This window comes from Symphalangus syndactylus, chromosome 2, assembly GCF_028878055.3.
Source record: "Symphalangus syndactylus isolate Jambi chromosome 2, NHGRI_mSymSyn1-v2.1_pri, whole genome shotgun sequence".
In the NCBI taxonomy this organism is placed as follows: domain Eukaryota; kingdom Metazoa; phylum Chordata; class Mammalia; order Primates; family Hylobatidae; genus Symphalangus; species Symphalangus syndactylus.
Window position 1 is genome coordinate 66,786,958 of NC_072424.2, and position 19,240 is coordinate 66,806,197.

Genomic DNA, 19,240 nt, shown 5'->3' on the forward strand with positions numbered 1-19,240 from the left:
CCTATTCGACAAGTACCTCAAACTCTGTGCTCCTCAGTGGAATTCATTCTGTACCCAATACTTTTTTAGCCACATCATATCCTTTGTGGAAGGAGGTAAGGAATGTCAACCTAAATAACAGAGAGAGACTCTCTAAAAGAAAATGATGTTTATGTGGGAATAGAGCATTGCAATGGCAATATGCATGCCATAGGAAACTATGTGTGTGTTCAGGGAGGTAAAGAAAGACAAAGGTTTTTTAAAGGAAAAAAAATGAGGAGGTTATATAATTGTTTTGAAATAATTATCCTTGGCTACAAAGATCAATAACAAGGGAGATGCCAGTCTGGGCTAGACAGGCAGTTACTGGGTAGATGTCCTTGCAAAAGTTTTTTTTTTATGTAACATTATGATGAACTTTGTGCAATGTTGTATTATTTGCAGAATCTTTTATGATAGTTTTATCAGGTATACATGCATGAGAATCCTCTCTTCATAGCCTTCTCTGGCTCTATTTGTGCAGGTTGTTTTATTGTTTGTTTTGTTTTGTCTTGTTTTTTTTAACATGAATGACTCAATTTCGATTCTGATAACCTTCACAGAAATAAATATATTTCAAAATATACCATTTTGTACATTGTAGTTGCTATAATGTTTTTTCATTTGAGGATATTCTTTCTACCATCTTCTTTCTACCTTCCCCCTGGTTCTCAGCCTTGGTTGCACATTAGAATACCTGGGACGTTTTAAAAAGTCCTGTTGCCCAGTCTTCATAACCCAGACCAATTAAATCAGAATTTCTGTCATCAGCATTTATTAAAGTTCCACAGATAGGCCAGGCACAATGGCTCACACCTGTAATACCAACACTTTGGTAGGTCAAGGCAGGAGGACACTTGAGCCCAAGAGTTTAAGGTTACAGTGAGCTATGAACATGCTACTGCACTCCAGCCCAGATGACAGAGCAAAACCCTGTCTCCAAAATGAAAAAAAGAAAAAAAAAAGTTTCACAGATGATTCTAGTATGTATCTTAAATTGAAAACCACTGCTTGGCCGGGCGTGGTGGCCCACATCAGTAATCCTAGCACTTTGGGAGGCCGAGGCGGGTGGATCACCTGAGGTCGAGAGTTCGAGACCAGCCTGACCAACATGGAGAAACCCTCTCTCTACTAAAAATACAAAAATTAGCTGGGTGTGGTGTTGCATGCCTGTAATCCCAGCTACTCGGGAGGCTGAGGCAGGAGAATCATTTGAACCCAGGAGGCGGAGGTTGTGGTGAGCTGAGATCGTGCCATTGCACTCCAGCCTGGGCAACAAGAGTGAAACTCCGTCTCAAAAAAGGAAAGAAAAGAAAAGAAAACCACAGCTTGGCTGGGCATAGTGGTTTACACCTATAATCTCAGCACTTTGGAAGACTCAGGCAGGAGGCTCACTTGAGGTCAGGAGTTCGAGACCAGCTTGGGCAACATAATGAGACCCACTGCTTGACTAAATCTTAACAAGATCAAACTCTCCCCAAAGGCAAAGCAGTTTCTTGCCTTTTGCGTTATCTCATCCTATGCTGCCTAGTATTTTCTGCCTAGATTAGGTGACCAAGTGATAGAAAATACAAAGAGAGTAACAAAAAAGATACGTAGGATTGGGGATAAAGTCAGGATTGTCACCCTCTGAGCTCAGATCGTCTTTTCTTTTCTCTTTTTTTTTTTCTTGTTTGTTTTTTTAAGGCCTTTCTCCATTGTGGAATTTTGATGCTGAAAGAGGTTGGTGACACCTTCAGATGAAGGCTTTCAACATTCACTGTATTCATAAGGGCTTTTTCCAGTGTGGCAGATCTGCTTTTGAGATCCAGCTCTATCATCACCTAACTCTCTGACCCAAAGTAAGTTAATTGTAAAATGGAGAAGTAAAAGTATCTATTTGAGAGTGTGTCATGGGGATTACATTAGAAAAATGTGGATAAAGCACTTAGCTTGGCCCTTGGTACATGCTCCATAAAATAGCAAATTAAGAATCAACACAAAATGGTTGAGATGACCCACTTGCAAATGTTATCCTTCCTGAGAGATCATTTGTAACAAGTAGTAGGAGGCCTTAGAAAGTAACCTGCAGGCTGGGCACAGTAGCTCACACCTGTAATCCCAGCACTTTCAGAGGCTGAAGCGGGCGAATCACTTGAGATCAGGAGTTCCAGACCAGGCTGGCCAACATGGTGAAACCATGTCTCTACTAAAAAAAAAAAAAAAAAATACAAATTTAGCTGGGCGTGGTGGCACATGCCTGTAGCCCCAGCTACTCAGGAGGCTGAGGCATGAAAATCGCTTGAACCTGGGAGGCGGAGATTGAAGTGAGCGGAGATCATGCCACTGTATGTCAGCCTGGGTGACAGAGCAAGACTCGGTTTCAAAACAAGAAAGAAAGAAAGAAAGAAGAGAGAGAGAGAGAGGGAGGGAGAGGGAGGGAGGAAGGGAAGGAAGGAAGAAAGGAAGGGAGGGAGGGAAAGGAGGGAGGGAGGAAGGGAGGGAGGAAGGAAGGAAAGAGAAAGAAAAAAGGAAAGAAAAAGAAAGGAAAGAAAGAAAAAGAAAGGAAAGAGAAAGAAAAGAAAGAAAGAAAAAGAAAGGAAAGAGAAAGAAAAGAAAGAAAGAAAGAAAAAGAAAGAATGAAAGAAAGAAAGAAAAGAGAAAGCAAGCAAGCTGTAGTGACAGCATTAGTGTTAAAAGTGTGTATCCTCAGGCCTGTTATTTAATTACAGTTATCTGTTCCTACCTGTGGGTTCTGTATCTTCAGATTCAACCAACTGGGAATTGAATATATTTGGGAAAAGAAAAATGCAACAATAAAAAGTAATACAAATTTTAAAATACAGTATAACAAGTATTTACCTAATATTGATATTATATTGGGTATTATAAGTAATCCGAAGATGATGTAAAGTATACAAGAGGATGTGCATAGGTTATATGCAAATACTACCCCATTTTCTCTCATTCTCTTTCTCTTTTTTTTTTTTTTTCTGAGACAGAGTCTCACTATTGTTGCCCAGGCTGGTCTCAAACTTCTGGGCTCAAGCAGTCCTCCTGCCTCAGCCTCCTGAGTAAGTGGGATTACAGGTATGCACCACCACACCCAGCTACTATGCCATTTTATACAAGGGACTTGGGCATCCATGGATTTTGCTATCCAAGGGGGCTCCTAGAATCAATCACTAACAGATACTGAAGGGCAACTATAAAGAGAATGTAATCTAATCACTCCTCCAGTAACTTGAACGTGTCAAGTAATATTATAGTAATGGAAGTGTCATTGACTACATAGACCAGAGCAGGAAAAACACTGCAGAAATAGGGTGGCAGGAAAGAGAGAGAGAGAGAGAGTTTATGGTGTATCTCTAACACTATATGGATGAGAAAACACATCTTTCATGGTGGGAGCTTTTGTCCCAGCATTGGGAGACTTTCCTGGATCGTTGGAATGATAAGAAAGAAACTGTGCTGCTACTCCAGCTGCAACTTTACCCTCTGGTATCAATAGGCCCTTTTGAAGACAGGAACTCCTTGGGGAATACCAAGCTTGGCCCAATTACAAAGGCCCCTTGATCTGGGAGTCAGAATCATATAGCAGCCTGATCTTTTCTCCTCAACAAACCACTCTCAAAACACAATCTGTGTTAGAAAAGGTTTTCAAAACTAAATTACATTTGCATTTTAGTTTGTTAGAGCAGGAACTTCCTTTTCGATTAACCTTCATTAGTCACTGAATATTGTGAAATATATATTTGGTCTTCCACTTCCTGGCATACAACTCCTAAAATCCTTGGACTCTCTGAAGTGATAAGCATACTTTTGCATGCTAATTAGTTGACTGATGGCTGGCAACTCCTATGTAGCTTTAGGATGGGGGCTAGTCATCCCAAAAATCAAGGCAGGATTAGAGGATTGGAACTTTCAGCCCCACCCCCAACCTCCTGGAAGAGATCAGGAGAAAGATGCTTTAGAAATAAACTACAGTAGATCTATTAATTCTTTCAATCAATTTAGCTATTTGTTTGTGAAATTTCATTTTGTGCAAGGAGGTAACACCTGCATTTCCATCACCTGCTAGCAGTCTCACAAATATGTATTATTGGTCATAAATGGAATTAGAAACTTCTATCATGAATGTAAGTGGAGGAACTAAAAACAGAAGGCCATTTGTATTATATCATCCAGAATACAAAGCATTATTTAATAAATTCAAACTGTTTTCTAAATGATACCCTGGTGTCCACAATGTTACTGCAGCCCCTTAACAAAGCTTACTTAATAAATAATACTCCTGTGGCTTGAGAGAACTGTATAGGAGTAACAGATATGTAATTTATTTCTCAGAATATGGATAACATAGGCTTAAAATTGTAATTTGTCATAAATGTACACTACAAATGTAATATAAAATTACAAATTACAATTTTTCCAGATATCTAGTTGTTCTAGTCATATTTGTTGGCCTATCAATTTCCCCATTGATTTTCCCTGGCACCTTTGTAAAAAGACAATTCACTATATATGTGTGGGTCTATTTCTGGATTCCATTGATCTGCTTACAATAGTATCACACAGTTTTGATGACTGTAGCCTTTTAGTAATTTTTTTTTTTTTTTTTTTTTTGAGATCAGGGTCTTGGTCTGTCACCCAGGCTGGTGTGCAAAGTGGTGTGATCAGGGCTTACTCCTGGGCTCAAGAAATCCTCCAACCTTAGCTTCCTGAGTAGCTGGGACCACAGGTGTGTGCCACCATGCCTGGCTAATTTTTTATTTTTTGTAGAGACAGGGTCTCACTATGTTGTGCAGGCTGGTCTTGAACTCCTGGGCTCAAGGAATCCTCCTGCCTCAGACTCCCAAAGTGCTTTTAATAATTTTTGAAATCAAGTGTTGAAGTCTCCCAACTTTGTCCTTCTCAAGATTATTTTAGCTATTCTAGATTCTCTGCAACTTCATATAAGCTTTACAATCAACTTGCTCATTTCTGTTTAAATAATTCTGCTAGGATTTTGGTTGGGATGGCTTTGGCTCTATGAGCCAGTATCAAGAGAGTTGACATCTTAATAAGATGGATGCTTCCAATCCATGAACACAGTTTACCACTCCATTTATTTAGGTCTTTTTTTTTTTTTTTTTTTTTGAGACGGAGTCTTGCTCTGTCGCCCAGGCTGGAGCGCAGTGACGCAATCTCGGCTCACTGCAAGCTCCGCCTCCCGGGTTCACGCCATTCTCCTGCCTCAGCCTCTCCTAGTAGCTGGGACTAGAGGCGCCCACCACCACACCCGGCTAATTTTCTTTTTTGTGTTTTTAGTAGAGACAGGGTTTCACCGTGGTCTCGATCTCCTGACCTCGTGATCCGCCTGCCTCGGCCTCCCAAAGTGCTGGGATTTCAAGCGTGAGCCACCACGCCCGGCCTTATTTAGGTCTTTAATTTCTCACTGTAATATTTAATGTTCTTCAGTGTGCAGGTTTTGCACATTGTTGATTAAATTTTTTATTCCTAGGTATTTTATATTTTTATGCTTTTGTAAATATTATTTTTAAATTGCATATATAATGCAGCAGCATAAAGTATATCTTGATGAATGGAAAGAACTTATAAAGAATGTATACTCTGAAATTATTAGATTATCTATAAACATGTAAATCAAGTCAAAATGGTGAGAGTGTTATCCAAATCTTTTTTCTTTTTTTTTTTTTTGAGATGGAGTTTCTTACTGCCCAGGCTGGAGTGCAATGGCACTATCTCAGCTCACTGCAACCTCCGCCTCTTGGGTTCAAGCGACTCTCCTGCCTCAGCCTCCTGAGTAGCTGGGATTACAGGCATGTGCCATCACTCCTGGCTAATTTTTTATTTTTAGTAGAGACGGGGTTTCTCCATGTTGGTTGGGCTGGTCTCGAACTCCTGACCTCAGGTGATCCGCCCACCTCGGCCTCCCAAAGTGCTGGAATTACAGGCATAAGCCACCGCGCCCGGTCTATCCAAATCTTCTATGACCTTATTGATATTTTGTCTTCTTACCCCATCACACACTGAAGGAGAAGCATTAAAACCTCCAAGTATGCCTGAAGATCTATTTCTCTTTTATCAACTTTTTGCTTTCATACACCCTGAAGCTATTAAGAGGTGCACATGCACTTAGAATTGTTATGTCTTCTTGGCTGGGCACGGTGGCTCACACCTGTAATCCCAGCACTTTGGGAGGCCGAGGCAGGTGGGTTTCTTGAGCCCAGGAGTTTGAGACCAGGCTGGGAAACATAGTGAGACCCCATATGTAGAAAAAAAAATTAAAAATTAGCTAGGCATGGTGGCACATGCCTGTAGTCCCAGCTTCTTGGGAGGATGAGGTGGGAGGATAGCTTGAGCCTAGGAGGTGGAGTTTGCAGTGAGCTGAGATCATGCCACTGTACTTCGCCTGGGTGACAGAGAGAGACCCTGTCTCAAAATAAATAAATAAATAAAATTAATTATTGTGTCTTCTTGTTTAAATGACCTTTTTATCATTGCAAAATGATCTTCTTTATCTTTAGAAATACTCCTTGTCTTTAAATCTACTTTGACTGATATATAGGGATATGGTCAGACAGAAATGTGAGTTGTACCCCATTTGTGTCTAATGAAACTTTCGTTTCTTGGAGCTATCTTTGGGGTGGTTCTGAATCTTGTGAGGACTGATTTGCACCTCTTTGGAGATGCCTCATACATGCTTGGTTAAGTCATAATCTTGGTTAAGGCATTTTGGTTTTGGTGAGTCTCTTGGAAGATATCTTTGGTAAAAAGTTCAAAAGCCAGGCATATTGGCTGTTTGTCCTGGATAAAATCTGATAGTAAGAGATTTGTAAATTTTTTTTTAATCTTTATGGTCATTCAGAAGTCAGCTTAATCAAAAGCTGATATTTAGACTATAATGTTTTTGATTTTTGTTTTTTCTTTTTTCTTTTTTTTTTTTTGAAAAACGAAAACTGGCCAGGTGCAGTGGCTCACACCTATAATCCCAGCACTTTAGGAGGCTGAGTCAAGAGAATCACTTGAGGCTAGTAGCTCAAGATCAGCCTAGGCAACATAGTGAAATCCCATTTCCACAAAAAGAAAAAAAATGAGCCTGGTGTGTGACACATACCTGTGGTCCCAGCTACTTGAAAGGCTGAGGTGAGAGGATCACTTAAGCCTGGAAGGTTGAGGCTGCAGTAAGCTGTGATTGTGCCACTGCACTCCAGACGCAGTGACAACAGAGGGAGACCCTGTCTCAAAAAAAAAAAAAAAAAAAAAAAGCTTTCTCTTTTGGATCCTGTTTCTGGGAATTTTTTCCAGCCGACTGAATTTCATTTCTAATTATATGTTTGGTTCTTCTATTTGCTTCCTTTTTTATTGGCATGATTTTTGCTGAGAAAAATACAAAATTTCACTGGCCTTTCAAGAAAGCTTAAAATCTCCAAATTGGCTCCTCTAAGATTTGTTTTTCCATTTCTTTCCACTTCTATTTCCTTTTTGCCTTTTTTTCTTTTCTTTTGTTTCCTTTTCTTTTCTTTTCTTTCTTTCTTTTTTTTTTTTTTTTTTTGAAACAAGGTTTCACTCTGTTGCCCAGGCTGGAGTCCAGTGGCACAATCACGGCTCACTGCGGCCTTGACTTCCCAAGGGATCCTCCCACTTCAGCCTCCCAAATAGCTAGGACCTCAGGTGTATACTACCAGGCCTGGCTAATGTTTTCATTTTTTGTAGCAATGGGGTCCCACTATGTTGCCCAGACTGGTCTCAAACTCTTGGGCTCAAGCAATTCTCCTGCCTTAGCCTCCCAAAGTGCTGGGATTACAGACATGAGCCACTGTACCCAGGCTTTTTTGCCACTTTCATTTCCACATACAGCGGTCTACAGGGGACATCTAATGGCCCTCAGACCCCCTGAGGAACACATAAAAATGTGCCATACATCCCCTTTTTAGGGTCTTCTCTTTTCCTCCTGGAGCCTAAAGAGTCATGGGCAGATTACTCTCATGTCTAAAGTTCTACTCTCTTTTGCGCTGAGTTTCCTGATCTCTCTGGCTTTGGGGGGTACGAGGGATTACTTTGTACTGTGAGAGAAACCTGACCTTTCTGTGTGTGAAGACTGGTGGGCCACTGGCAAGGGCCGCAGTTTTGGAGGTGGCTGACAGTGATTATCACGAACGGTTATTATTACAGGAAGCTACTTATTTCTTCATGCGTTTAGATAAAGAGAGGTGTCGTTTGGACACCTGGAGGCTGTAGGAACACTCACCACCAAGTGATAAGACTCCCATGGGGGATGGTTTGATCACCGAGTAGGCAAACTGATGTTGAGTCACCACCAGCCTTGGGGGAATATCCTTGCAACAAGGTGCAGTGTGGAAACATTGCACAACCTGATCCCATAGTGTTTCCTTTTTTTGTTTGTTTGTTTGTTTGTTTGTGATGGAGTTTTGCTCTTGTTGCTTAGGCTAGAGTGCAATGGCGCGATCGCGGCTCACCGCAACTTCTGCCTCCCAGGTTCAAGCGAATCACCTGCCTCAGCCTCCCTAGTAGCTGGGATTACAGGTGCCCACCACCACGCCCCGCTAACTTCTTGCATTTTTAGTAGAGACGGGGTTTCACTGTGTTGGCCAGGCTGGTCTCAAACTCCTGACCTCAGGCGATCCATCCGCCTTAGCCTCCCAAAGTGCTGGGATTACAGGCATGAGCCACCGTGCCCGGCTTAGTGTTTCCCTCTTTTTAAAGACCTTTGATTCAGTGTAAAAATGGGATCCTGGATTTCTGGGGTTCTAGATGCTCTCCCTTCAGCTGCACCTGCTCTTCACATATACTAGTATTAGGTGCTAGAAACTGCAAATGCTTTGTTGGCCCTATTTTTTAATGGGGTCCACCCTGGGCTCAGTGATCCAGTTAAGAAACAGAAACTAAATTTTAAAACCACTTATCTAACAAGACTGGTCTCCAAAATATGGCTTTCTAGCATTCAGTTGATTATTTGGAAAAGGTTTCTGAATTTTCTCTAGGCTTATCTGTATGTTTCCTTGTAAAATCTATAGTAAATTCCTATGACTTTGACTTTGGCATCCATGTTTAATCTTCCTCTAACACAACCAAACTCCTTCTTGAAAACCCTTACGTTCTTTCTCTTTACATTGAGATGTAAATTTGCTATCCTGATTCCTCTAAAACTAGGGAAAGGCTTTGGCCATGTAAGACAGATAAACTTTAACTTGTTCCATTTACAGAGGCATGACTTACTTTAATTGTCCTTTTGTTAACTAGTGGGTTTTAAGCTGGGCACAGTGGCATGTGCCTTTGGTCCCAGCTACCTGGAGGCTGAGGCAGAAGGGTTGCTTGAGCTCAGAAGTTTAAGGTTAGCATGCTCAACATAGTAAAACCACATCTCAAATAAAAAAATAAAATAAAATATTGAGTTTTAAATATCTAATTGCTAAAATTTTAAAAATTGAAGCTGTTAAGTCTGTATGTTTGTCTGTTTTTTTTTAAATTTATTAATTTTTGGCTTTTTTTTTTGAGACAGAGTCTCACTCTGTTGCCCAAGCTGGAGTGCAGTGGCGTGATCTCAGCTCACTGCAACCTCCACCACTTGGGCTTAAGCGATTCTTATGCCTCAGCCTCCAGAGTAGCTGGAACTACAGGCATGCACCACCAGGCCCAGCTAATTTTTGTATTTTCGTAGAGATGGGGTTTCACCATGTTGGCCAGGCTGGTCTCAAACTCCAGTCCTCAAATGATCCACCTGCCTCGGCCTCCCAAAGTGCTGGGATTACAGGCATGAGCCAACACACCCAGCAACTTATTAATTTTTGAGACAATGTCTCACTTTGTCACCCAGGCTGGAGTGCAGTGGTGTGATTATAGCTCACTGAAGCCTTGACTACCTGGGCACAAGTGATCCTCCTGCCTCAGCTTCCTGAGTAGCTAGGACCACAGGCACACACCACCACACCTGGCTAATATTTTTTGTATAAATGGGATCTTGCTATGGTGCTCAGGCTAGTCTTGAACTCCTGGACTCAAGTGATCCTCCTGCCTCAGCCTCCCAAAGGGCTGAGATTACAAGGCATGAGCCACCACACCTGGGTGTCTGTATTTTAAGTAAAAATTTTTTTTATTTTTAACTTTTCTTAAAGACAAAGTCATACTATATTGCCCAGGCTGAACTGCCACCTCAGCCTCTTAAGTAGCTGGGACCACAGGGACACACCACCACACCTGGCTGTTTGTCTGTATTTTTATGTATACATGTATAAACATGCTGTTTGCATATTGTCTACAGGGTACCAAATTGACCTACAAATAAATGAGCACTTATAAAGTAAATAACTAGCCCAAATGCTTTTCAAATTCACGTGACTTTAGTCATCTCTATTAAATAAAGCCAGGTTTTAAATTGCTGGTAAAATAAAATAGAAATATCTTCAGAATTTTAGACATTTTTGCTTGAGTATACTGGTCAGACAAATGTACGCTGTCTCTGCTAGATGTTTTAAGGTAATAAAACTGTGGCTTCTGTGATACTTTTGATATTGTCTTGATTTATCTATGAGCTTACATCTTTGGTTTTGAGTTGTTAGATTCTGTGGCCTAGACAGGTGGCCATGATGAGGCCTGAAGACATATGCATATCCACAGCACTTAGGCCACCAACCACAGGGTAGAGCCAAGCCCAGTATGTCCTCCCTGACCCAGCTGTATCTCCTGGCCATGCTAGAAAGAGTCAAATCCTCCAGACATTGTCTTGACTGCTCTATCCTCTGTGCCAGGCTCTGCACCTGATACCAAACAATCAAAATCGCTTGGCCAACTGCAGTGGCTCACACCTGTAATGCCAATACTTTGGAAAGCCAAGGTGGGCAAATCACTTGAGGCCAGGAGTTCAAGACCAGCCTAGCCAACATGGTGAAATCTCGTCTCTACTGAAAATACAAAAATTAATCAGGCATAGTGACGCACATCTGTAATCCCAGCTACTCAGGTGGCCCAGGCACAAGAATCACTTGAACCCAGGAGGCGGAGGTTGCAGTGAGCCGAGATCGTGCCACTGCACTCCAGCCTGGGCAACAGAATGATCTGTCTCAAAAAAGAAAATGTTTACTTACTAGGTTTTTCACTGGAAATTAGCATTACTAAGAAAGTTGTAGTTAATATATGTAATTAAAACTACTAGATATAAGAGAAATAATTCTGTATACAAAGTACATAAGAAAAGTAGCAAGTGTTTTTGGTAAGGAAAGTTATTTTAAAAACATGAGGATGTGTTTTTTTGTTCAAGGAAAAGTAATTTTGTGTAGTTTAGCAGTTATTTAAAGGTTCTTTTAAATTAAAGAAATAAAAACAGATTAGTGAAAAAATAAGGGAAGGGTGAATGGATACAGAAAGTTGGGGAAAAAAGAGTGAAAAAAAATTTGTAAGAGGTTATAAAAGGTTTATGGGACCAGGTGTGCCGGCTCACACCTGTAATCTTAGCACTTTGAGAGGCCAAGGCAAGAAGATTGCTTGAGGCCAGGAGTTCGAGACCACCCTGATCAACACAGCAAGACCTAGTCTCTATTTAAAAATAAATAAATAAATAAAAGGCTATGGAAATCTTGTGTGGTCAAAGCTGATAAAGATTGGATTAATCTGTTTATAAGGTTTTATCCAAATTATCCTTTAGCATTAGTAATACATTGAGACAAAGATAGAATTTGGTTTTCTCTTTTTTCTTTTTGTCCTCAGGAATTCTTGTTCTGAAGTTTTCTTATGAATAATATTTTCCTGTAGTGTTAACAAGAAATAGTAAAAGAGTTGTTCACCTTTTGAGTAAATTGTTAAAAAAAAAAAAAGAGAGGGATTTGCATCATAATGTCTTTACTAGTTTTCAGATTGTTTGAAAAACTGAGTCTCGTCTCTATCAAAGAGCAGATTTTTTTAATCTTTTAATTATCATTTCTTATTTATTCATTTATTAAGAGACAGGCTCTTGCTCCTTCTCCCAGGCTGAAGTGTAATGGCACAATCACAGCTCACTGTAACCTCAAACCCCTGGGCTCAATCCTCCCATCTCAGTCTCCTGAGTAGCTAGGACCATGAGCATGCGCCACCATGCCCAACTAATTTTTTTTACTTTTGTTAAAGGCAGGGTCTCACCATGTTGCCCAGGTTGGTCTCAAACTTGTAGACTCAAGTGATTCTCCCACCTTGGCCTCCCAGGGTGTCGGTCAATGCCATGACACATGGTGACCAGTGTGAGCTCACCCAACAGAAAATATGGAAAAGCAGAGCAACTCATTTAAGAGAAAGCACCAAGATGGCCAGCTTTCTGATGCCACCTGCAAGTAGAGGGACTCAGAGATCATGCAGCAAAAGCAGAAAAGGGCAAATGAGAAGAAGGAGAAACCCAAGTAGCTTTGTGGCTTTATGCGCAACCCTCCTGCCGTTCACCAGTGTCCCTGCATCTGCAGCAGGTCCCTTTGGTGCTTCCTTCCCCTCAAGTAGCCTCTCTGCCCCGGGCCATGGGAGTCACAGAGTTGCCCCTTCCCAGTGTTTTTTATTCCTGTGGGGGCTCACCCCAAAGTATTAAAAGTAGCTTTGTAATTCTTTGGGGAAAAAAAGAATGAAATGATGCTTAACTTTGAGTTATATTTGTATAAATGTGTTAACGTGTTCAAAAATTGCATGAGATTCCTAAAAATCTGGTATATCTTGGCAAATTGCATGATTCTAATGCTTTTTCTCTACATTCTCTTTGTAAATCCTAGAGTGTTGTGTCTTCAAGAAGATTGATGGAAAAAAATGAAGACTCTCACAGGTACTGTGAAATACACACCTCTGCTGATAATTTTGAGATCACACAATTGGACTGCATAAGAATTTCAAAAACTTCAGTGAAGAAAGGGGACTCATAAAATTGCTAACCAATGTCAAGCAGAGCAAGAATTAATTACATGAGACTAAAGTAATAAAGGACTGAAATTGTTGTTATTTCTGTTTTTTAGACAGAGTATCACTCTGTCTCCCAGGCTGGAGTACAGTGGCATGATCAGCTCACTGCAGCTTCGACCTCCTGGGCTCAAGTGATCCTCCCACCTCAGCTTCTTGAGCAGCTGGGACCACAGGCATGTACCACCATGACTAGCTAATTTTTTATTTTTAGTACAGGCAACATCTCGCTATGTTGCCCAGGCTGGTCTCAAACTCCTGGGCTCAAGCGATCCTCCTGCCTCAGCCTCCTAAAGTGCTGTGATTATAGGCATGAGCCACTGCACCCAGCTGAAATAATTTTCCTATAACTTTTCTGCTTGAAATATTGCTGGTTCTTTCATTTATTTATTTATGTGAGACATGATCTCACTCTGTCACCCAGGCTGGAGTACAGTGGTGTGAACACAGCTCACTGCAGCCTCTAACTCTTGGGCTCAAGCAATTCTCCCACCGCAGCCTCTCACAGGCATGCACCACCATGGCCAGCTATATTTTATTGTTTTTTATAGAGATAAGGCCCCACTATGCTCCCCAGGCTGGTCTTGATCTCCTGGGCTTACGCAGTTCTCCTGTCTCAGCCTCCCAAAGTGCTGGGATTACAGGTTTGCCTCCCTTTTCCATGGTGTTGCACTGGGCACACTTCTGAACAAAAATCTTGCCTTTCTAAACATCACCCATATTTAATTCTATTTTTTTTCACTGGTGCCACAAAGGTTTCTACTCAGAAGTTGGATGTCCCACTCAAGCATTGCTGATTCTTATGTTTTGTTTTCCATCGTCAGTAAACTTTTTTTTTATCTTAAGTTGTTTGTAGCTTACAGCAATTAGGTAAAGTATACTTTTGTGAGCAAAATTAAAACATTTACCTTTTTCTGTACCTGATTTCATCAGAATTCAAAAACTATTCATACAAGTTGACAATGTAATTATTTACATAAGTTTAATAAGAATTTGTTTTCTTCTGTGACAGGACACAATCGGAGACACTGGTTATTTTACCAAGGCTTTGACTGGAATGTTGCATTTTCAGATGTGACCAGACTGCTTTGAGGAATCAAGGTTGATGTTAAAGCCAGTCGATTTGGGAAAAGATTGGTCTGATGCCTTGTCTACACTGTTCCCTTGCAGAGTTCCTGATTTTGTAGTAAGTAAAGAGTGTTACTTTCTGACAGGCCCAAGAAACTCAAGATATTTGGGGAACCTCAAGAAGAGAGAAATTCACTGAATTCATATAGGTATTATGGGCACACTTTAGTGGCCGATCTTTAGCTTGGCTTCCCAGCCTTTAAAAGTCTAATCTGAGATTCTTTATTAAAAACTTCCAGCAGGCTGGGCAAGGTGGCTGATACAGTTTGGATTTGTGTCCTCCCTTCCCTAAATCTCATGTCAAATTGTAATCCCCAATATTGAAGGTGGGGACTGGTGGGAGGTGATTGGATCATGAGTGCAGATTTCTCCATTGCTGCTGTTCTCGTGATAGTGAGTGAGTTCTCATGACATCTGGTTGTTTAAAAGTGTGTGGCACCTCCCCCATCTCTCTCTTCCTCCTGCGTCAGCCATGTGTAGTACGGGCTCCTCCTTCACCTTCCGTCATGATTGTAAGTTTCCTGAGGCCTCCCCAGAAACAGATGTGCCATGCTTCCTTACAGCCAGTAGAATTGTGAGCCAATTAAACCTCTTTTCTTATAAATTACTCACTCTTGAATATTTCTTTATAGCAATGTGACAATGAACTAATACAGTGGCTCATGCCTGTAATCCCAGCACTTTGGGAGGCCAAGGCAGGAGGAATTGCTTGAGCACAGGAGTTTGAGACCATCCTGGGCAACAAAGGGGAGACTCGGTCTCTACAAATTTTTTTTTTTAATTAGCCATGTGTGGTGGTGCACACCTGTAGTTTCAGCTACTTGTGAGGCTGAGTTGGGAAGATTGCTTGAGCCCAGGAGGTTGAGACTGCCATGAACTATTATCTTGCCACTGCACTCCAGCCTGGGCAACAAAGTGAGACCTTGTCTCAAAAAAAAAAAAATTCCAGCAAAATGTAAACCAAATATTTAATTCTAAGCCCCTCAACTAACTGAATGAACCTCCTCTTGGCCAAGGGCATTCCAAAGTTAACCTGAAAAACTAGTTCAGGCCAGGCACAGTGGCTCACATTTGTAATCTCAGCACTTTGGGAGGACGTGGTGGGCAGATCACTTGAGGCCAGGAATTCAAGACCAGCCTAGCCAAAATGGTGAAACCCTGTCTCTAGTAAAAAATACAAAAATTAGCCCGGTGTGGTGGTGCGTACCTGTAATCCCAGCTACTCAGGAGGCTGAACCATGAGAATCACTTGAACTCAGGAGATAGAGGTGGCAGTGAGCTGAGATCACACCACTGTACTCCAGCCTGGGTGACAGAGCGAAACACTGTCTCAAAAAAATAAATAAATAAATAAATAAATAAATAAATAAATAAAACAGAAACCTTAAGACTGACAGAACAGATATTTTTTTTGAAACAGAGTCTTGCTCTGTTGCCCAGGCTGGAGTGCAGTGGTGCGATTTCAGCTCACTGCAACCTCTGCCTCCTGGGTTCAAGTGATTCTTCTACCTCAGCCTCCAGAGTAGCTGGGACTACAGGTGTGCATCACCATGCCTGGCTAAGTTTTGTATTTTTTTTTTTTTAGCAGAGACAGGGTTTTGCCATGTTGGCCAGGCTGGTCTCAAACTCCTGACCTCAGGTATCTGCCTATCTTGGCCTCCCAAAGTGACACAGATTACATGTGTGAGCCACTACACTAAGCCAAAACACTCTTTATAACAATAAGATACCAACATGAGATGGTAGGCTCTGAAAGAAATTGAAGTATTTTACCCTAAAATATATTTCTTTGACATATCTTGAAATGGCCCTGCAAAGATCTCTTGTGAGGAAAATCTAAATTCTATAGAGAATCCCCTTCCCTTTCCATGTCTTTTTCCTTAGCCAGTAGAGAATTCACTGAAGAGTCTGGCATCTTTTTACATCTAATAAAAAAACCTTTGCAATCTATTAAACTTAGTCTCCACAACCCCTTGTCTTTACCCAGAAACTCCCTTCTATTGATTTTAGGTTTTTAGATAAACTCTTTTTGTTTTTTGTGGTTTTTTTTGTTTGTTTGGTTTGTTGTGTTTTTTTTTGAGATGGAATCTTGCTCTGTCACCAGGCTGGAGTGCAGTGGCACGATCTCGGCTCACTGCAATCTCCGCCTCCTGGTTGCAAGTGATTCTCCTGCCTCAACCTCCTATCTGGGATTACAGGCGCATGCCACCACACCCAGCTAATTTTTGTATTTTTAGTAGAGATGGGGTTTCACCGTGTTGACCAGGATGGTCTCAATCTCCTGACTTCATGATCTGCCCAGCACCTGGCTGATAAACTTTTTTTGAATCTACCTATGACCTGGAAGTCCCCGCTTTGAGTTGTCCCATATTTCTGGACCGAACCAATGTACAGCTTAGATGTACTGATTGGTGTTTTATGTCTCCCTAAAATGTATAAAACCAGGCCAGACACGGTGGCTCACACCTGTAATCCCAGCACTTTGGGAGGCTGAAATGGGTGGATCACCTGAATTTGGGAGTTTGAGACCAGCCTGACCAACATGGAGAAACCCCATCTCTACTAAAAATACAAAATTAGCTGGGTGTGGTGGCGCATGCCTGTAATCTCAGCTACTCGGGAGGCTGAGGCAGAATTGCTTGAACCCAGGAGGCAGAGGTTGCAGTGAGCCGAGATTGTGCCCTTGCACTCCAGCCTGGGTAACAAGAGTGAAACTCTGTCTAAAAAAAAAAATGTATACAACCAAGCTGTAGCCTGACTACCTTAGACACATGCTTTCAGGATCTCCTGGGGCAATGTCATGAGCCATAGTCACTAATATTTGGCTCGGAATAAATCTCTTCAAATATTTTACAAATATTTCATCAACAAAAGCCAACTTTAAAAGAGCCTATATAGCCAATCACTATTCTTACTGCATTTTGTGCAAATAATCAGGCCAAGTATAATAGGAGTAAAAGTTATTTTGCAAGTAAATTGGTCTTACTATAATTTATCTTTGGTAGAAAGAAAGACTGGAGAGAAAAAAAGTTATGTTTCAGAAGAAAATTATAGTACACCTGCTATTAGATTCTAGTCCTAGGCTGGGCACAGTGGTTCATGCCTGTAATTCCAGCACTTTGGGAGGCCGAGGCAGGTGGATCAGTTAAACCCAGGAGTTCAAGACCAGCCTGGGCAACATGGTGAAACCCCATCTCTACAAAAATATATATATTTTTTTAATTAGCCAGGTGTGGCAGCATGTATCTGTAATCCCAGCTACTTGACAGACTGAAGTGGGAGGATCACCTGAGCCCCAGGAGGTGGAGGCTGCAGTGAGCCATGACTATTCCACTGCACTCCAGCCTGGGCAACAGAGTGGGACCCTGTCTCAAAAAAAAAAAAAAGAGAGAGAGATTCTAGCCCTACCATTGTTTTTGAGATTTTATTATTTGTCTACAATTTGGACAAGTTCTGAATTCTTTCCTGGCTACAAGTCTCCAAACTAACATTTCCAAATTTTTCCTTCATTTTTCTGACTTAAATTCACTAAAATTGTAACTACCTTTTCCCTGATGCCCTGCAAGCTGAAGCTTGCGTAAACAACCTTGTGACATGCAAACAACGGAAAAATCTGTCCGATTGCCACTGCCTACTTCCACTTTAACCGAAGATGCTTTGACTTTAACATCTAGACACCTCAACTGACTGCCCTCTAGACTCTAAAAAAACTGGTATATAGACTGTTCCCAACATTAACCTTTTTTTTTTCCAGGCATTTTCAATAAACCAAACATTATCCTTTGTTTTTCTTCTGTTTGAGAGCCTGTCTGCAATGCCATCTCCTAAAATTGTTACTGGAAAGGGGTCCCAATTCAGGCATCAAGAGAGAGTTCTTGGACCTCGTGCAAGAAAGAATTCAGGTTGAGTCTGTTACTGTAGGCAGCTAGTCAAACACGAGCAGAGCAGGGGAGGGCCCCTGCAACCAGGAATGTCAGGCGACCATCAGGTGATGGTCAAGCAGTTGTTAACTCTCTCCCTCTAAAATAATTACTCACAGCTGGTGCCAGAAAAAGGCAGTCTCCCAACAGATTAAAAAAACCTGAAGCTGGTGATCAGCAGCTCCCCAGTAAGATCTCAGGAGTTGGTCAAGTGGGCTCAAGCATGCGCACTAAAAGGCAAAATGGCAGTGTTTTAACTGGTATATGACCTAGGAGCATTTGGTAAGGGAAGAATGCCTCAAGTGAGCATGCGTACAACTCCAGTATACACACTGAGCATGCGGCCTCTCCCAAGTGCTAGCAGGCCGCTATGCATGAAGACAGCCCACCCCAAGGGAAGAACCAGGGAAGACGGCAAGAACCCTGAAGCATGCCAACTTATAAAACCCCAAGTCAAAATGTTAAACCAGGCACTTGATTTCTCAAGTCACTCTCTTGGCCCCCTTCCAAGTGTACTTTACTTCCTTTCATTCCTGCTCTAAAGTTTTATTTATGTTTTCTTTTTCGAGACGGAGTCTCACTCTGTCACCCAGGCTGCAGTGCAGTGGCGTGATCTCAGCTCACTGCAGTCTCCACCTCCTGGGTTTAAGCAATGCTCCTGCCTCAGCCTCCTGAACAGCTGGGACTACAGGTGCACAATTGGCTAATTTTTGTATTTTTAGTAGAGTCAGGGTTTCGTCTATCTATTGGCTTCAGGTTTTTTCTATCTATTGAGAGACTGCCTTTCGCTGGCACTGGCTGTGACCAATGTTGGGCAGGCTGGTCTTGAACTCCTGACCTCAAGTGATCAGCCCACCTCGGCCTCCCAAAGTGCTGCGATTACAGGCACTTTCAGAGGCATGAGCCACTGTGCCCAGCCTTCTGCTCTAAAGCTTTTTAATAAACTTTCACTCCTGCTCTAAAACTTGCCTCAGTCCCTCCTTCTGCCTTTATGCCCCTCAGTCAAATTCTTTCCTCTGAGGAGGCAAGAATTGAGGTTGCTACAGACCCATAAGGATTCGCCACCGATAACAAGTCCATAGAGGAAAGTGAAAGCAAGTTTATTAGAGAAGTAAATTTAAAAAGAATGGGCTGCTCCAAAGGCAGAGCAGCCCCAAGGGCTGCTGGTTGGCTATTTTTATGGTTATTTCTTGATTATATGCTAAACAAAGGGTTGATTATTCATGAGTTTTCTGAAAAAGGAGCAGGCAATTCCCAGAACTGAG

At 41.7% G+C, this 19,240-nt stretch overlaps 1 protein-coding gene and 1 pseudogene across 1 annotated transcript in view; both read left to right on the forward strand.

Annotated features, from left to right (window-relative positions):
- LOC129470581 (ubiquitin carboxyl-terminal hydrolase 19-like) overlaps positions 1-14,019 on the forward strand; it is a 39,291-nt gene extending 25,272 nt beyond the window's left edge. Inside the window, exons 3-5 of the mRNA XM_063624364.1 lie at positions 12,747-12,796; positions 12,984-13,030; positions 13,940-14,019. Of these exons, the coding sequence (XP_063480434.1) occupies positions 12,747-12,796; positions 12,984-13,030; positions 13,940-14,019 (177 nt within the window). The remainder of the gene's footprint in view (positions 1-12,746; positions 12,797-12,983; positions 13,031-13,939) is intronic.
- Positions 12,256-12,393, forward strand: LOC129470592 (small EDRK-rich factor 2-like; annotated as a pseudogene).
- Positions 14,020-19,240: the final 5,221 nt, after the last annotated feature.